General features: G+C 59.0%; 1 protein-coding gene across 1 annotated transcript; it reads right to left on the bottom strand.

Moving 5' to 3' along the window:
• Positions 1-693: 693 nt before the first annotated feature.
• LOC115946721 (soluble scavenger receptor cysteine-rich domain-containing protein SSC5D) lies at positions 694-13,313 on the bottom strand. The gene is made up of 18 exons (XM_034062293.1): positions 12,974-13,313; positions 12,831-12,855; positions 12,402-12,748; positions 12,259-12,324; positions 11,990-12,130; positions 11,760-11,879; positions 11,597-11,683; positions 11,434-11,511; positions 10,885-11,052; positions 5,734-5,772; positions 4,566-4,859; positions 4,174-4,227; positions 3,701-4,006; positions 2,344-2,622; positions 2,085-2,216; positions 1,721-1,774; positions 873-995; positions 694-779 (listed from the first exon to the last, which is right to left on the bottom strand). Exons 1-18 carry the CDS (start codon positions 13,311-13,313, stop codon positions 694-696), a joined length of 2,739 nt encoding a protein of 912 aa, XP_033918184.1.
• Between the last annotated feature and the right edge of the window lie 79 nt (positions 13,314-13,392).

Consider the following 13,392-nt stretch of genomic DNA (forward strand, 5'->3'; position numbering starts at 1 on the left):
CTGCACCATTCATGCAGGTATGAATCTCTTAAACCCATACAAAGAGCTTAAATCCCTTTCTCCTCATGTTTTCCAATGGGAGAAGCTCCAAAGCAAGAGGAAGCCTCCTTAGATGGGGCTTGAGCACCAGGGAGCAGCCAAAGCTGGGGCAGGATGGCTTCAAGCTGGTAGGAGCAGGGCAGGTTTGGCTCTGGGGTGAGCAGGGCTCATCCCATCCCTTGGGGGATGCAGGTTTGCTTCCGAAGGGGATCACTGCAGGGCTTTGATGTCTCTTGGAGGCATGGAATGGGTTGGGATGAAGGGAGATTAAACCCCGTCCAACCCCAACCCCTTCCATGGAGCAGCTGCTCCAAGCCCCTGTGTCCAACCTGGCCTTGAGCACTGCCAGGGATGGGGCAGCCACAGCTTCTCTGGGTACCCCAGTATCTTCCATCACCTCCCATCCGTTCCCCATTGCATGGAGACACGGAAGGGTTGGGATTGGAAAAGCCCCTCCAAGATCATCTTGTTCCACCCCTACCATCTTCTGCTTGATCCGGTTGCTCCTTGGGCTTCATCCCTCCCTTTTCCCACATGGATAAGGGGATGGATGAAGGAAACAGAAGTCATTTGTCCCCCGAACACAGGGAAAGGCACTAAGAGAGCGATTGATGCCATGGGGACGGCTCGGATGGGGCCCAGCACCCCAAGGGGTCACACTCTGCGCGCACACTGCAGGTCATAGTCACTATCCGATGAGTTATCCGGAGGGTTGGATGGGTGCAGAGCTCCTTCCAGGGCTGTGGGTGATGGATGCAGGGTTATGATGGGGGCTTCATTCCCATTGGGAATGGGGCATGGAGGAGCCGTTCCCAGCATCCTCCTACACTCACCTGGGTACTCTGAGGTGTATGGGGTCTTCTGGGGGGGGTGAGCGTAGTCGTTGTCCCCCCCCTGCACCCACTGCCCCTCTGCCCGGGGCCGCTGGGTGATGGTGCTGTTGCGGTGGAAGGAAACTGGAGGAGATGGGAACAGTTGGGAATGGGGATTTGGGGTTTGGGGGGGATGATCCTACAGGGGAAGGGGCTGAGGCAGAGCAGGAGCCAGAGTGGGGCTGGGTTCACAGAGGGTGTTGGGTCAAGGCAATGGCAGGAAATGGGAGAGATCTGCCTGTTATGGGCCCCAAACCGGCCCCAAAGCAACCGAAACAGCCCCAAACAGCCCCAAATCAATCCCAAACCGGCCCCAAATTAACCCAAACCAGCCCCAACTCAATCTAAATCAGCCCCAAACCAGCCCCAAATCCGCCTCAAATCAACCCCAAATCAGCCCCAAACCAGCCCCAAATCCGCCTCAAATCAACCCCAAATCAGCCCAAACCAGCCCCAAATCAATCCCAAATCAGCCCCAAATCAACCCAAACCAGCCCCAAATCAACCCAAACCAGCCCTAAATTAGCCCTGAATCAACCCAAATCAGCCCCAGATCAACCCAAATCAGCCTCAAATCAACCCCAAATCAGCCCAAACCAGCCCCAAATCAATCCCAAATCAGCACCGAATAAACCCAAACCAGCCCCAAATCAACCCAAACCAGCCCCAAACCAGCCCTAAATCAGCCCTGAAGCAACCCAAATCAGCCCCAAATCAACCCCAAACCAGCCCTAAATCAGCCCTGAAGCAACCCAAACCAGTCCCAAATCAGCCCCAGATCAGCCCCAAATCAGCCCCAATCCCCTAACCCGTCTGATTGAGTCCTGTGGGTCCGATCCATTGGCGCTGCTTCCTCCTGGACACTGGAAGCAAGAGGCAGGTGATGGGATGCGGAGCTCCCATGGACCTGATGCCACTTCCTCCTCCCCCCCCCCCCCCCAGCCCCATATGTCATCCCCAATAACCTCCTCCTCCTAATCCCCTCCCCGAGCCCCCATCTGCTCTATTGTGTGTGCTCAGTGCTTAACCCCCCCTCCCCTTTCCACCCCCTTCTCTGTGGGGCAGGACAATGGGATCAGTGCAGAGCATCTCCCATAGCCCCTCATGGAGCAGGCAGGGATGGATGGAGAGGAAGAGGGGGGAGGAAGAGCAGATCCAGGCCTTGTCCCTTACTTCTCTTCATCAGCCTCCTGTAAGCAGGGGGACCACAGAGGAGCATGAGGATGCTGAGGAGCAGCAGGGCCAGGCAGATGCTCCCAATGGTACCCGCAGCCATGCCAGGGGGATGCGGCTTTGAGTCCTGGCCTGGGGATAAATGGGACCCAATGAGCCCCAATGAGACCCAATGAGCCCCTTGCCTCTGATGCTGGGAGCTTGAGCACCCATCGGACCCATTCCCCCCCATAGAGCTCAGCATCACCCATAGGCTTACAGACCACCGCGATCCTAGAGCAGCTTGGGGTGTCGCTAAGGGGGCAGAGGTGCAGGTCGGGCACCCCACAAGTGACCCCCATGGAAGGGGGGTCCCGGATTTCAGTGCTGGATGAGAGGTTCCCGCAGCGCAGCTCCTGGCACAGCTCCCTGCCCCACTGCGCCCGTAGGGTCCTGTTGTGGCACAGCACCCGCCATTGGTTCCTATGGAAGACCTCGATGTTCCCTTCGCATGGTGTGGGGCCGGATGCCAACCTCCGCAGGGCCTTGGGCTGGGAGTCTGGGACATGGGGGGAAAGAGGGATCAGATCCATGGGGAGGTGATGGAAGCAGATGCCAAGGCTTGGAATCCTACCCATGTCTGAGCCTCCATCCCTTGGGATCGGCTCATGGCATCTCTGCTTCCCCTTGTGCCACAGGGATAATGCATTGAGGAGCTCTGCCAGCTGCTGTGGTTCATCCCTGTATCCCATGGGGGGGATTCTGAGCACGGGCAGATGGTGGGAATGCTTTGGGAAGGAATCCTGCCCTGGGGGGTGCTGAGGCACAGGGTGCCCAGAGAAGCTGTGGCTGCCCCATCCCTGGCAGTGCTCAAGGCCAGGTTGGACACAGGGGCTTGGAGCAGCTGCTCCATGGGAAGGGGTTGGGGTTGGAGCTGGATGGGGTTTAAGCTCCCTTCATCCCAACCCATTCCATGAATCCATGATTGGGAGCGACCCCGCTCCTCCCAGCTCCTTCCCATGGTACCAGCACCAAGCAGCTCCATAGGGACAGCACAGAACACTTTAGGATGGGAAGGCCGTTGAGATCCTCCCCTTCCAACCCCTGCCATGGCCTGGGACACCTGCACCATCACCAACCCAGCCTTGATGCTCAGGATGAGCCCCAGGAGGTGCACATGAGGGTGCTGAGCTCCCCACTTACACAGAGCTGCACTGGGGACATCCCTGCTTCACCTCCCCCATCAGCAGAGCAATGGGATGAGTGGGATGAATGGGGCCGGAGCTGCCCCCATTATAGAACCATAGAATGGTTATGGTTGGAAAGGACCTTAAGATCATCCAGTTCCAACCCCTGCCATGGGCAGGGACACCTCACACTAAACCATATCACCCAAGGCTTCATCCAACCTGGCCTTGAACACTGCCAGGGATGGAGCATTCACAACCTCCCTGGGCAACCCATTCCAGTGCCTCACCACCCTCATAGTAAGGAATTTCCTCCTTATATCCAATCTAAACTCCCCCTAAGTTTGACCCCATTACCCCTTGTCCTATCCCTACAGTCCCTAATGAAGTCCCTCATCAGCATCCCCATAGCCCCATTCATTCCCCGCCGATCCCCCACCCGCTCCTCACCGGAGCACCGGATGAACGCCGCCTGCTCCCGTCTCCTGCCGCTGCTCCCATGGAAGCAATCGAGGACGGATCCGCTCCCGCAGCCCTCCCGCAGCTCCCAGCGCACCGGCAATGGGGGCGGACGGCCCCGGGGCGGAGCGGAGCCGCTCCGGGCGCTGCCGCAGCGCAGGGCTCCGCACAGCCGCTCGGCCAGCGCCGCAGGGATGCTCCGTTCCCCCGACACGGAGCCCCATGTACCGGATCGGTGCAGCTCCAGGAAACCGGAGCATCCGGTGTCACCGTCCACCAGGCGCAGGCGGGGGGGGCCTGGGGGGGAATAGGGGGGAAGCGTCTTTAAGGGGGGCTTTATGTTATAGAGCCCCTCAAAGCATCACTGATTGACCCCAAGTGTTGTTAATGGGGTGAAGGAAGCAATAAAGAGGGTCCGGTTTGGGCGTTCAAGCCCTTCCGTCCTACCAGGGCTGGGGCCTCACCGGTGGGCTCTGGGGTGGTGCTCGGAGGAGGCTCCGGGGTGGTTTTGGCTGGCTCTGAAACAAGAACAAGGTGGGTTTGGAGGGAGGGGAACAGGGGAATGGGATCAAGGTGAAAGAGGAGGGATCCAGGGTGGATGGAAGGAAGGAATCCTGCCTGGGAGGGTGCTGAGGCGCTGGCACAGGGTGCCCAGAGAAGCTGTGGCTGCCCCATCCCTGGCAGTGCTCAAGGCCAGGTTGGACACAGGGGCTTGGAGCAGCTGCTCCATGGGAAGGGGTTGGGGTTGGATGCACTTTAACCTCCCTTCATCCCAACCCATTCCATGATTCCATGGCTGAAGAGATGGGCCAGGCGCATGGAGATGCTGGTGACCAGGGCTGGGATCCATACTCACCGCTGCAGGCAAGGACCGCGTGCTCCGTGCAGTTTGCCGGCTCCCAAACGCATCCCATTGGAGCATCCTCCAGCAGCCGGCACCGCAGCGGATCCATGTGTGGCTCCTTCCCATTGGTGAGCACAACCCGGAGGGGTTTGGTGATGGGGGGACCACAGCCCAGCCTCCAGCACATGGCATCGGCACCGGCTCCAGTCACAGCATCCTGGCACACGCGGCTCCATTTGCCATCCCAGTTCACTTCCAGCATCCCGGAGCAGCGGCACCCACCACCCGTGAGCCGCAGGCTGGGGTCTGTGGGGAAACCAAGGGTGGAAGGGGATTTCCTTCCATTCACAGCGTGTTTTCTATGGGCATGTCCCCACCAGGGCTTCTTGCGGAAGGACATGGGCAAAGGGATGATGATGGAGCCATGGCCAAAGGGATGCTGATAGAGCCATGGCCAAAGGGATGCTGATGGAGCCATGGCCAAAGGGATGCTGATGGAGCCATGCTCAAAGGGATGCTGATGGAGCCATGCTCAAAGGGATGCTGATGGAGCCATGGCCAAAGGGATGCTGATGGAGCTATGGGCAAAGGGATGCTGATGGAGCTATGACCAAAGGGACGCTGATGGAGCTATGGCCAAAGGGACGCTGATGGAGCTATGGCCAAAGGGATGCTGATGGAGCTATCACCAAAGGGATGCTGATGGAGCCATGGCCAAAGGGATGCTGATGGAGCTATGGCCAAAGGGATGCTGATGGAGCTATGGTCAAAGGGATGCTGATGGAGCTATGGGCAAAGGGATGATGATGGAGCCATAGCCAAAGGGATGCTGGTGGAACCATGCTCAAAGGGATGCTGATGGAGCTATGGCCAAAGGGATACTGATGGAGCTATGGCCAAAGGGATGCTGATGGAGCCATGGCCAAAGGGATGCTGATGGAGCCATGGCCAAAGGGATGCTGATGGAGCCATAGCCAAAGGGATGCTGATGGAGCCATGCTCAAAGGGATGCTGATAGAGCCATGGCCAAAGGGATGCTGATGGAGCCATGCTCAAAGGGATGCTGATGGAGCCATGGCCAAAGGGATGCTGATGGAGTTATGGCCAAAGGGATGCTGATGGAGCTATGGGCAAAGGGATGCTGATGGAGCCATAGCATGGTCCCCATCCCTGCTCTTACCTCCAGTGCTCGGGGCAGCTCCTCCATGGCTGGCGATAGCTGCAAGGAAGAAGGGGATAGAGCATCAATCCATCTCCTCACCCCAGGGGATGTGGGATCCCCCACCCGGGGCAGCAGCTCCCAACGTTTGGCCTCTCACTGGTTATTTTGGGGGAGAAAAGGCCATTCTGGAGGCTCAGATCAGTTTGTGCCCATGTTCGGATGCTGCTGGTGATGGTGCCAGGAGCTCCCTGCTCATACCCGGATGGGGGGACCCCTCTGTCCCCAAACCCCAGTGGCTGGTGAGGAGCTCGGATCATGCTGGGTTATTCCTTGGCAATAGGAAAGCATTTGCTGGCTCAGCCGGGGATGGGATGAGCTGGGAATGAGGATGGAGGGAGGGATGGATGGATGGATGGAGGGAGGGAGGGAGGGAGGGAGGGATGGATGGATGGAGGGATGGATGGATGCCCCCAGCACCCATTGGCTCACCCTGGGGACCCCTAGGACCTTTGCCTATCCAGAGCCCCATGCTTTGGCTTTACCCCCAAACGATCACCAGTGACCCCCATAAGAAACCACAAGCCTGAGCCCCCACATTATTCCCAACAGCAGGAAAACCGGGGGGGGGGGGGGGGGGGGGGGGGGGGGGGGGGGGGGGAGGGAGGGTCCCCATGTGCTTTGGATCCCCATAGAGGCTGCATGTGCCCTGAGCACCCTCCATCCCCCCCAGCCCCATTCCCTGTACTCACCCCACATTCCCAGTAGGAGCAGCAGGCTCTGGGATGCCATCGGCACAGCCGAACCCGGGATGCTGCTATGGGGCCGGGGGGGGGGGGGGGGGGGGGGCAGAGGCTGTTTTCCTCCCTCTGTGGTTTTCTGCGTCACTTCTGGGCTGTTTGAAGCCTCAACCTGGCAGCTGCCGCCCCACATCCTATGGGGGGGGGGGGGGGATGTGGGGCGAGATGTGGGGCTCGGTGCTCATCCCCTTCCTGGGCTCCTGCAATCTCTGCAGAGCACATGGGGCAGAGCATCCAAAGGAGATGGGGGCATTGGGGGTGCGGATAGGGCAGAGATAAGAGAGAAGCTCCCAGTAAGGGGATTTGGGAGCAAACACACTGGATTGTGTGGGAAAACCAGTGTAACCATTAACCCGAGCACTGGATCCTATGGGAGACCTGAATCCCTGCCCCAAACAGGCTCTGTTGGTGCTTCCTCCTCCTCCTCCTCCTCCTCCTCCTCCTCTGTCAGTGCTGCCTGCAGCATCCCCATCATCTGGGTCACCAATGGAAGGAGAGGCACCAGGGCAGGAAACACTCCATGGTTGGGTGCTGTGGATGCAGGACACCCATGGCACAGCACAGCACAGGGGTCATTCCATGCCACAGCGTGCCATGGAGCAGCTCCGGATGGAGCCAGGCTGGGAACACTGGGGCTGCATGGAGAGCTGTGTCTGAAGGGGATACAAGGATGCTGAGAGGGATACAAGGATGCTGAGAGGGATACGAGGATGCTGAGAGGGATACAAGGATGCTGAGAGGGACTCTTCCCACCAATGGAAGGGGTTGGGGTTGGAACTGGATGAACTTTAAGTTCCTTTCATCCCATCCCATTCCATGGTCCTGATTCCATCCCACACCATTCCAAGCCACCACAGACCCCACCAGCACCTCAATGGCCCCACGTGCTGTGGATGGGGCACATCCCCTCTTGTCCCCATTGCTGTCCCTCAGGATCCCTGTGTCTCCCCACAAGGGCACACGTGGAGCACAGCAGGAAGGGGCAGGACATTGATCCCGTTATTGAATCCCTGTGAATCCAGGTCATTGGCACTGTTCCTATTGACACAGAGACAGGATTAGGCCTGGAGGGGGGGATGAGCTTCCCAAGCGGCACAATGGGGTTATGAGAGCTCCCATCCCCTGCATGGGCATCCGGATGCTCTGGTCCCCCTGCCCTTTGGGTTTCCTGCCCTTTGGGTTGAAGGTTTTCCATGACACAAGAGGCAGCTCATTGGGTGCTGCAGTGTCTGTGGGTGCTGCAGTGTCTGTGGGTGCTGCAGTGTCTGTGGGTGCTGCAGTGTCTGTGGGTGCTGCAGTGTCTATGGGTGCTGGGTGCTGGGTGATGCCGGCACCATGAGCATCCCATCTCCAGCATCCCTGGGGATAACCCAGCTGGATCCCAGCCCCTTGCAGCCTCTGTGGCTTGGGCAATGCTTTGGGATAGGGATGCAAGCCAGGATGAGGGAGCTCCACATCCCATGTGTTATCCAAGGCTCCATGACCCCCTCCAGCATCTCTGGAGCCCCCGGGATGCTGCAGGCAGGGTTAGAGCATCCCTCCGTGCTGCAGGTGGTGCAGGCAGCTCAGCACCATCCGGATGCTGCAGGCAGGGTTAGAGCATCCCTCCTTGCTGCAGGTGGCAGCTCAGCACCATCCGGATGCTGTGACACATAAGGGTGATGGCAGCATCAACCAGAGGTGCTGGTGGAAGGGGAGCTATGGGATGTGCCTTAGGAGAGGCAGGAGATGCCTTTGGTGGTGCAGGAATGGGTTTCCCAGCTCCAATACACTGCTGTGGTGGGAAGAGCCGGATGCAGGAGCAGCAGCATCCCTGTGGTCCCTATGGACCCGGAGGGGGCACATTCCCATTGGGAACAGGGGTGTCCCCTCCTTGCACATTGATACCCCAAGGGCACTGGTACCCTAACTGTGATGAGCATCAGTGAGGTGGGATGGGGACCACCAAGGGGGCATCACCCCAGGCCAGCAATGGGGCACCCCCCGCACCCATCTCCTGTCTCCCATCCCTTTGTGTGGGGTTCTGGTGCTATTTTGGTGCTTCCGGTGCCGTTGTTGCGGTGCAGCCCCTTTGTCGGGAGCCTCTCGCCTCGGTGAGGAGCTGGAGGATGTGGTTGGAGGCAGTTTCCATGGGGCAGGGCTGGGGGTGAGCTCTGATGCGGCTCCACCTCGAACTGGGGAGGAGGGGATGGAGGGGATGGAGGTGATGAGCATAGAGATGGAGGTGATGGAGGTGGAGGTGATGAACATGGAGATGGAGGTGATGGAGATGGAGGTGATGAACATAGAGATGGAGGTGATGGAGATGGAGGTGATGAACATAGAGATGGAGGTGATGGAGGTGGAGGTGATGGAGGTGGAAATGATGGAGATAGAGACAGAGGTGGTGAAGATGGGAATTACAGAGATGGAGGTGATGGAGTGAAGGTGATAGATGAAAATTATGGAGAAAGAGATGATGGAGATGGACACAGAGATGGAAGTGATGGAGATGGACATTATAGAGATGAAGGTGATGGAGGTGGAAATGATGGAGATAGAGATGATGGACATGCAGGTGGAGGTGGAGATGGAGATGATGGAGATGGAGGTAATGGAGGTGGAGGTGGTGGAGGTGAAGGTGATGGAGGTGGAAATGATGGAGATGGAAACAATAGAGATGGAAACGGTGGAGATGATGGAGGTGATAGATGGGAATGATGGAGATGGAGGTGATGGAAATGGAAATGATGGAGGTGGAAATGATGGAAACGATGGACATGGAGGTGATGGAAGGAGAGATTATGGAGATGGAGGTGATGGAGCTGTGGGGCCCATGAGGTCCCCATCACAGTGACTGTGGCTCGTGCAGCCCCACACCAGTGTCCCTGTCCCCAAGCTGTGCCTGGCACCGGGTGATGCTGCAGCTTCCATCCCAGCATGGGGGATGCTGGATGGGAGGATCCATGCCCTGGGATCCATATCCCACCTCCTGAGCTCTGGGTGAATGGGATAACCCCCCCCCTGGGCTGGATGTGGGCTCTATCCCACCTCAGTGTCCCTCTCACAGCCCTATATGGGGGTGAGAAGGGTCCAGGCCCCCCAGCACCAACACACATCCAGCACCATCCAGTGTGCTTGGGTCTGGAGCCTGGTGTCAGCATCCCTCGAGTCCCCCAGCCACATTTATGGACACAGTGGGAAATGATGGAGATGGAGGCGATGGAGATGATGGAGATGGATGGGGAGGACCATGGACCGGTAACCTCTGTATCCATCACTGTGTCACCATGCGGTGTTGGGGGCACTATGGGACACCACCACCCCAAATTCCCCCTGCACCAATGCTATGGGGCTGGATCATGCCATGGGTCTGGTCTGGCACCAGACCCCACAGGTGATGCTCCTCACCATGGCTATGACCACAGGAAGGACCACTTTGGGTCACTTATCCCCCACCTGGAAACCATTGGTGGCCCAACCTCCCTATGGGGCTGGTGACCCCTATGTCCAAGGGACGTGGTGATCCAGTGGGAAAAGCTTTTAATGGGAGCACATAACCCATCCCAGTGCATTGGGATGGCACCGGCACCAGTGTCTGACCCCAGCATGGAGGAGATGGATGGAGGAGAGCCTCAGTCCAAGGAGCCCTGGATGTCATCGTAGTCACTGCCCTCGGAGGGGTCCCCCCCGTTCCATGGGGCCGGGTCCCCCGGGGTCTCCATGCCCTGGCTCTCGGACCATTCCCCTGAGGAGGTGCTGGAGCTGGTGCTGGGCTCGGGGGCTGCTGTGGACATGGGGACCCCCCCACATCCCTGATGGGGCAGCGCTGGGGGGGGCATGGGGTCAGGTTGGTACCTGCCTTCCCTGCTCCATCCCATGGGGTCTCCATCCCTGCTCCCATTCCCATCCCTCTCCCATCCTTAGGGTCCCCCCATATCAATTCCCCTCCCCAAGGCTGTCCCCATCCCTACTCCCATCCCTGCTTCCATCCCCATCCTTGGGGATCCCCGACCCCCGTTCCCCTCCCCAGAGCTGTCCCCATCCCTGTTCCCATCCCCTGGGGTCTCTCCATCTCTTCTCCCATCCTTGTGGCCCCTTCACCCCAATTCCCCTCTCCATGCCTGTCCCCATCCCTGCTCCCATCCTATAGGGTCTCTCCATCCCTGCTTCCATCTCTGGGGTCCCTCCATCCCTGCTTCCATCTCTGGGGTCCCTCCAACCCTGCTTCCATCTCTGGGGTCCCTCCATCCCTGCTTCCATCCCCTTCCATCCTTATGTTCCCCTCATTCCAGTTCCTCTCCCTGGGGCTGTTCCCATCTCTGCTCCCATCCCAATCCCTGCACCCACCCTTGGGGTCCCCATGGCCACGCATCCCTGCAGCAGCACCCACCGGAGCCGGTGCAGCCGTAGGCAGTGGGTGCCATGTGCCAATGGGTGCTGCTGTCGGGGTGCCCCATACAGACCGATGGGGACACGGTGCCGTTGCAATAGGGCTCCATGGACACGGATGAAGAGGTGGAGGTGCTGCCATGGGATATGGATCCTGGCCTGGCTAGTGCTGTGGGACACAGGGAGATCAGCCCCAAACTGCTGGGGGCACCCATCACATCATGTGGGATGAGCACCCATCACGTCATATGGGATAATCACCCATCACGTCATATGGGATGAGCACCCATCACACCATATGGGATGAGCACCCATCACATTATATGGGATGAGCACCCATCACATGATACAGGATGAGCACCCATCACACCATATGGGATGAGCACCCATCATATCATACGGGATGAGCACCCATCACATTACATGGGATGAGCACCCATCATATCATATTGGATGAGCACCTATCACATCATACAGGATGAGCACCCATCACATCATGTGGGATGAGCACCCATCACGTCATATAGGATGAGCACCCATCACATCTTACCCTCCTCAGGGACCGGCTCCATCCCATCCCTGTTGGGCATCAGCAGGAGCTGCTCCCGGGGCTGCCGGCGCAGGGAATCTATGGGGAAGGGATGGAGGGGCCGTCAATGGGGCCACCCCATTGATGGGGGTGCTGTGGGTGCTGTGGCGGGTGCGATGCTCACTGTGGAAGGTGGATAGGGCCACGGGGGGTTTGCTGCTGAAGTCATAGTGTTCATAGTCGGAATCAGAGTCGGAATCCTCGGGAAGGGCTGGGAGCAGTGGGATACAGGAGTGAGATGGGGATGGGACAGCACTTCCCATAGGGAATGGGGGGCAGAGACATACCTGATCCTTTGGGAACGCTTGGGGGCATCTCCCTATAGTCATTGGAGGCCACATCGTGGTGCTGGGAGCTGTGGGTCACCAGGACCGGTCCAGAGAGCCCAAGGGAGGATACAGGATGGGCTGTGGGATAAGGGGGATGTGATGCTCGGAGCCTCCATGGGAATGGGGCGGCCACGGATGGGCTGGAAGTGACACCGCATCCATGGGCAGAGCCTGTGTGGGGTCCTTACCGCTCCTCTTCCTCACCCGCAGCAGGGCAGTGGTGAAGGCCACCACGGTGAGCAGGAGCAGCACTGCCAGCACCATGCAGGGGATGAAGAGGGGCACGTACAGAAGGGACCCGGATCCTGCATCCCAGGAGCCTCCATCCGCTGGGATAGAGAACGGACACAGCCCTTGGCACCTGGGACACCCCTTCCTGCAGGGAATGGGGTGGGAATGGGATGGGAATGGGATGGGAATGGGATGCTCCGGAGCTGATGCTCTGTGGGATGCTCACCTCGCAGGACCGTGGTGTTCGGTGTCACCGTTGCCATAGGGGTGGGTGCCTGCAAACCCAATGAGCCTACAAGGAGGGGATAGGGAAGCTCAGCACCCCAATACCCCCCAGGGCACCGAGGGGAGCAGGATGGGGACCAGTACCATTGCAGATGACCCCGACCGCCCGGGACTGGTAACATGGGGATGACTTATTGAACACCCAGTGGCAATAGGCCAGCGATGGCTGCAGGCTCTCGCACTTGTAGAACATCCTCGAGGGCAGCGTGTGCCCATAGGCAATGGTGCTGAGCGGTGCCCCACAGCCCAGCGAGCGGCACAGGACCCTGCTCTCCAGCTGGTACCAGGCACTGTCACATACAGTGCTCCATGTGCCACGGAACAGCACTTCCAACCGGCCGGCACAGCCGTCCCGGCCTCCCGACAGCCGCCACTGGTGATGCTCTGTAGGGATACAGGGAGCTGGATGCAGGGATGCATCCCAATGGCATCTCCAGCCTCACGGATGGGGGTCATGGAGCTGCTCCATGGGGTACAAGGGGGCCACAAAGATCCCCCTTTAGTCTTTAGGACACCCCAAAGGCTCCATCCCATCCTCCTTATCCCCACTTCCCCATCCCTTCCCTCAAGGCACATCCACAGCCAAGCCCCTTTCCCATAGCAGGGTTGGCACTGGAGGAGCATTAAGATCCCATCCAATCCCACCCATTCCATACCTGAGCACACCACACCAGCATCCTCCTTATGGGAACAGTCATGCTCCCGCACCGCTGGGCATTCCCAAAGGTGCTCCTCGTGTCCCTCGCATCCCATCTCATCCCGAAGGATGGATCCATTGCCTCGGCCATAGGCAGCATCACCATGGGCGCTCACGGCACGGCCGCACCGCAGCTGCCGGCACACGACGTCGGCATCGGTCAGGTCCCATCCATCATCACACACTGTGCCCCATGCACCATCCTCCTCCATCTCCACACGGCCCTCGCACCGGCTCTGGCCCCCAGTAAGCCGCAGAGCACTGGGACCTGTGGGGGCACTGGATGAGGGTCCCCCCATGCTGGTCCCCATAGGGAGCAGTGGGATGCGGGGCCAGCATCCCAGTGGGATACTGGTCCTGCTCACCTGGTGCCACTGA

This window comes from Melopsittacus undulatus, chromosome 4 (assembly GCF_012275295.1).
Source record: "Melopsittacus undulatus isolate bMelUnd1 chromosome 4, bMelUnd1.mat.Z, whole genome shotgun sequence".
Lineage (NCBI taxonomy): Eukaryota > Metazoa > Chordata > Aves > Psittaciformes > Psittaculidae > Melopsittacus > Melopsittacus undulatus.

Bases quoted from the DNA above. Each gene is read 5' to 3' on its own strand.
- LOC115946721 (XM_034062293.1), bottom strand. From the start codon at position 13,313: ATGGGGGGACCCTCATCCAGTGCCCCCACAGGTCCCAGTGCTCTGCGG. The intron at 11,880-11,989 runs GTAAGGACCCCA...CTTATCCCACAG, and splicing joins GCGGGTGAGGAAGAGGAGCG to CCCATCCTGTATCCTCCCTT. The intron at 4,228-4,565 runs GTGAGTATGGAT...TTCTTGTTTCAG, and splicing joins CGCGGTCCTTGCCTGCAGCG to AGCCAGCCAAAACCACCCCG.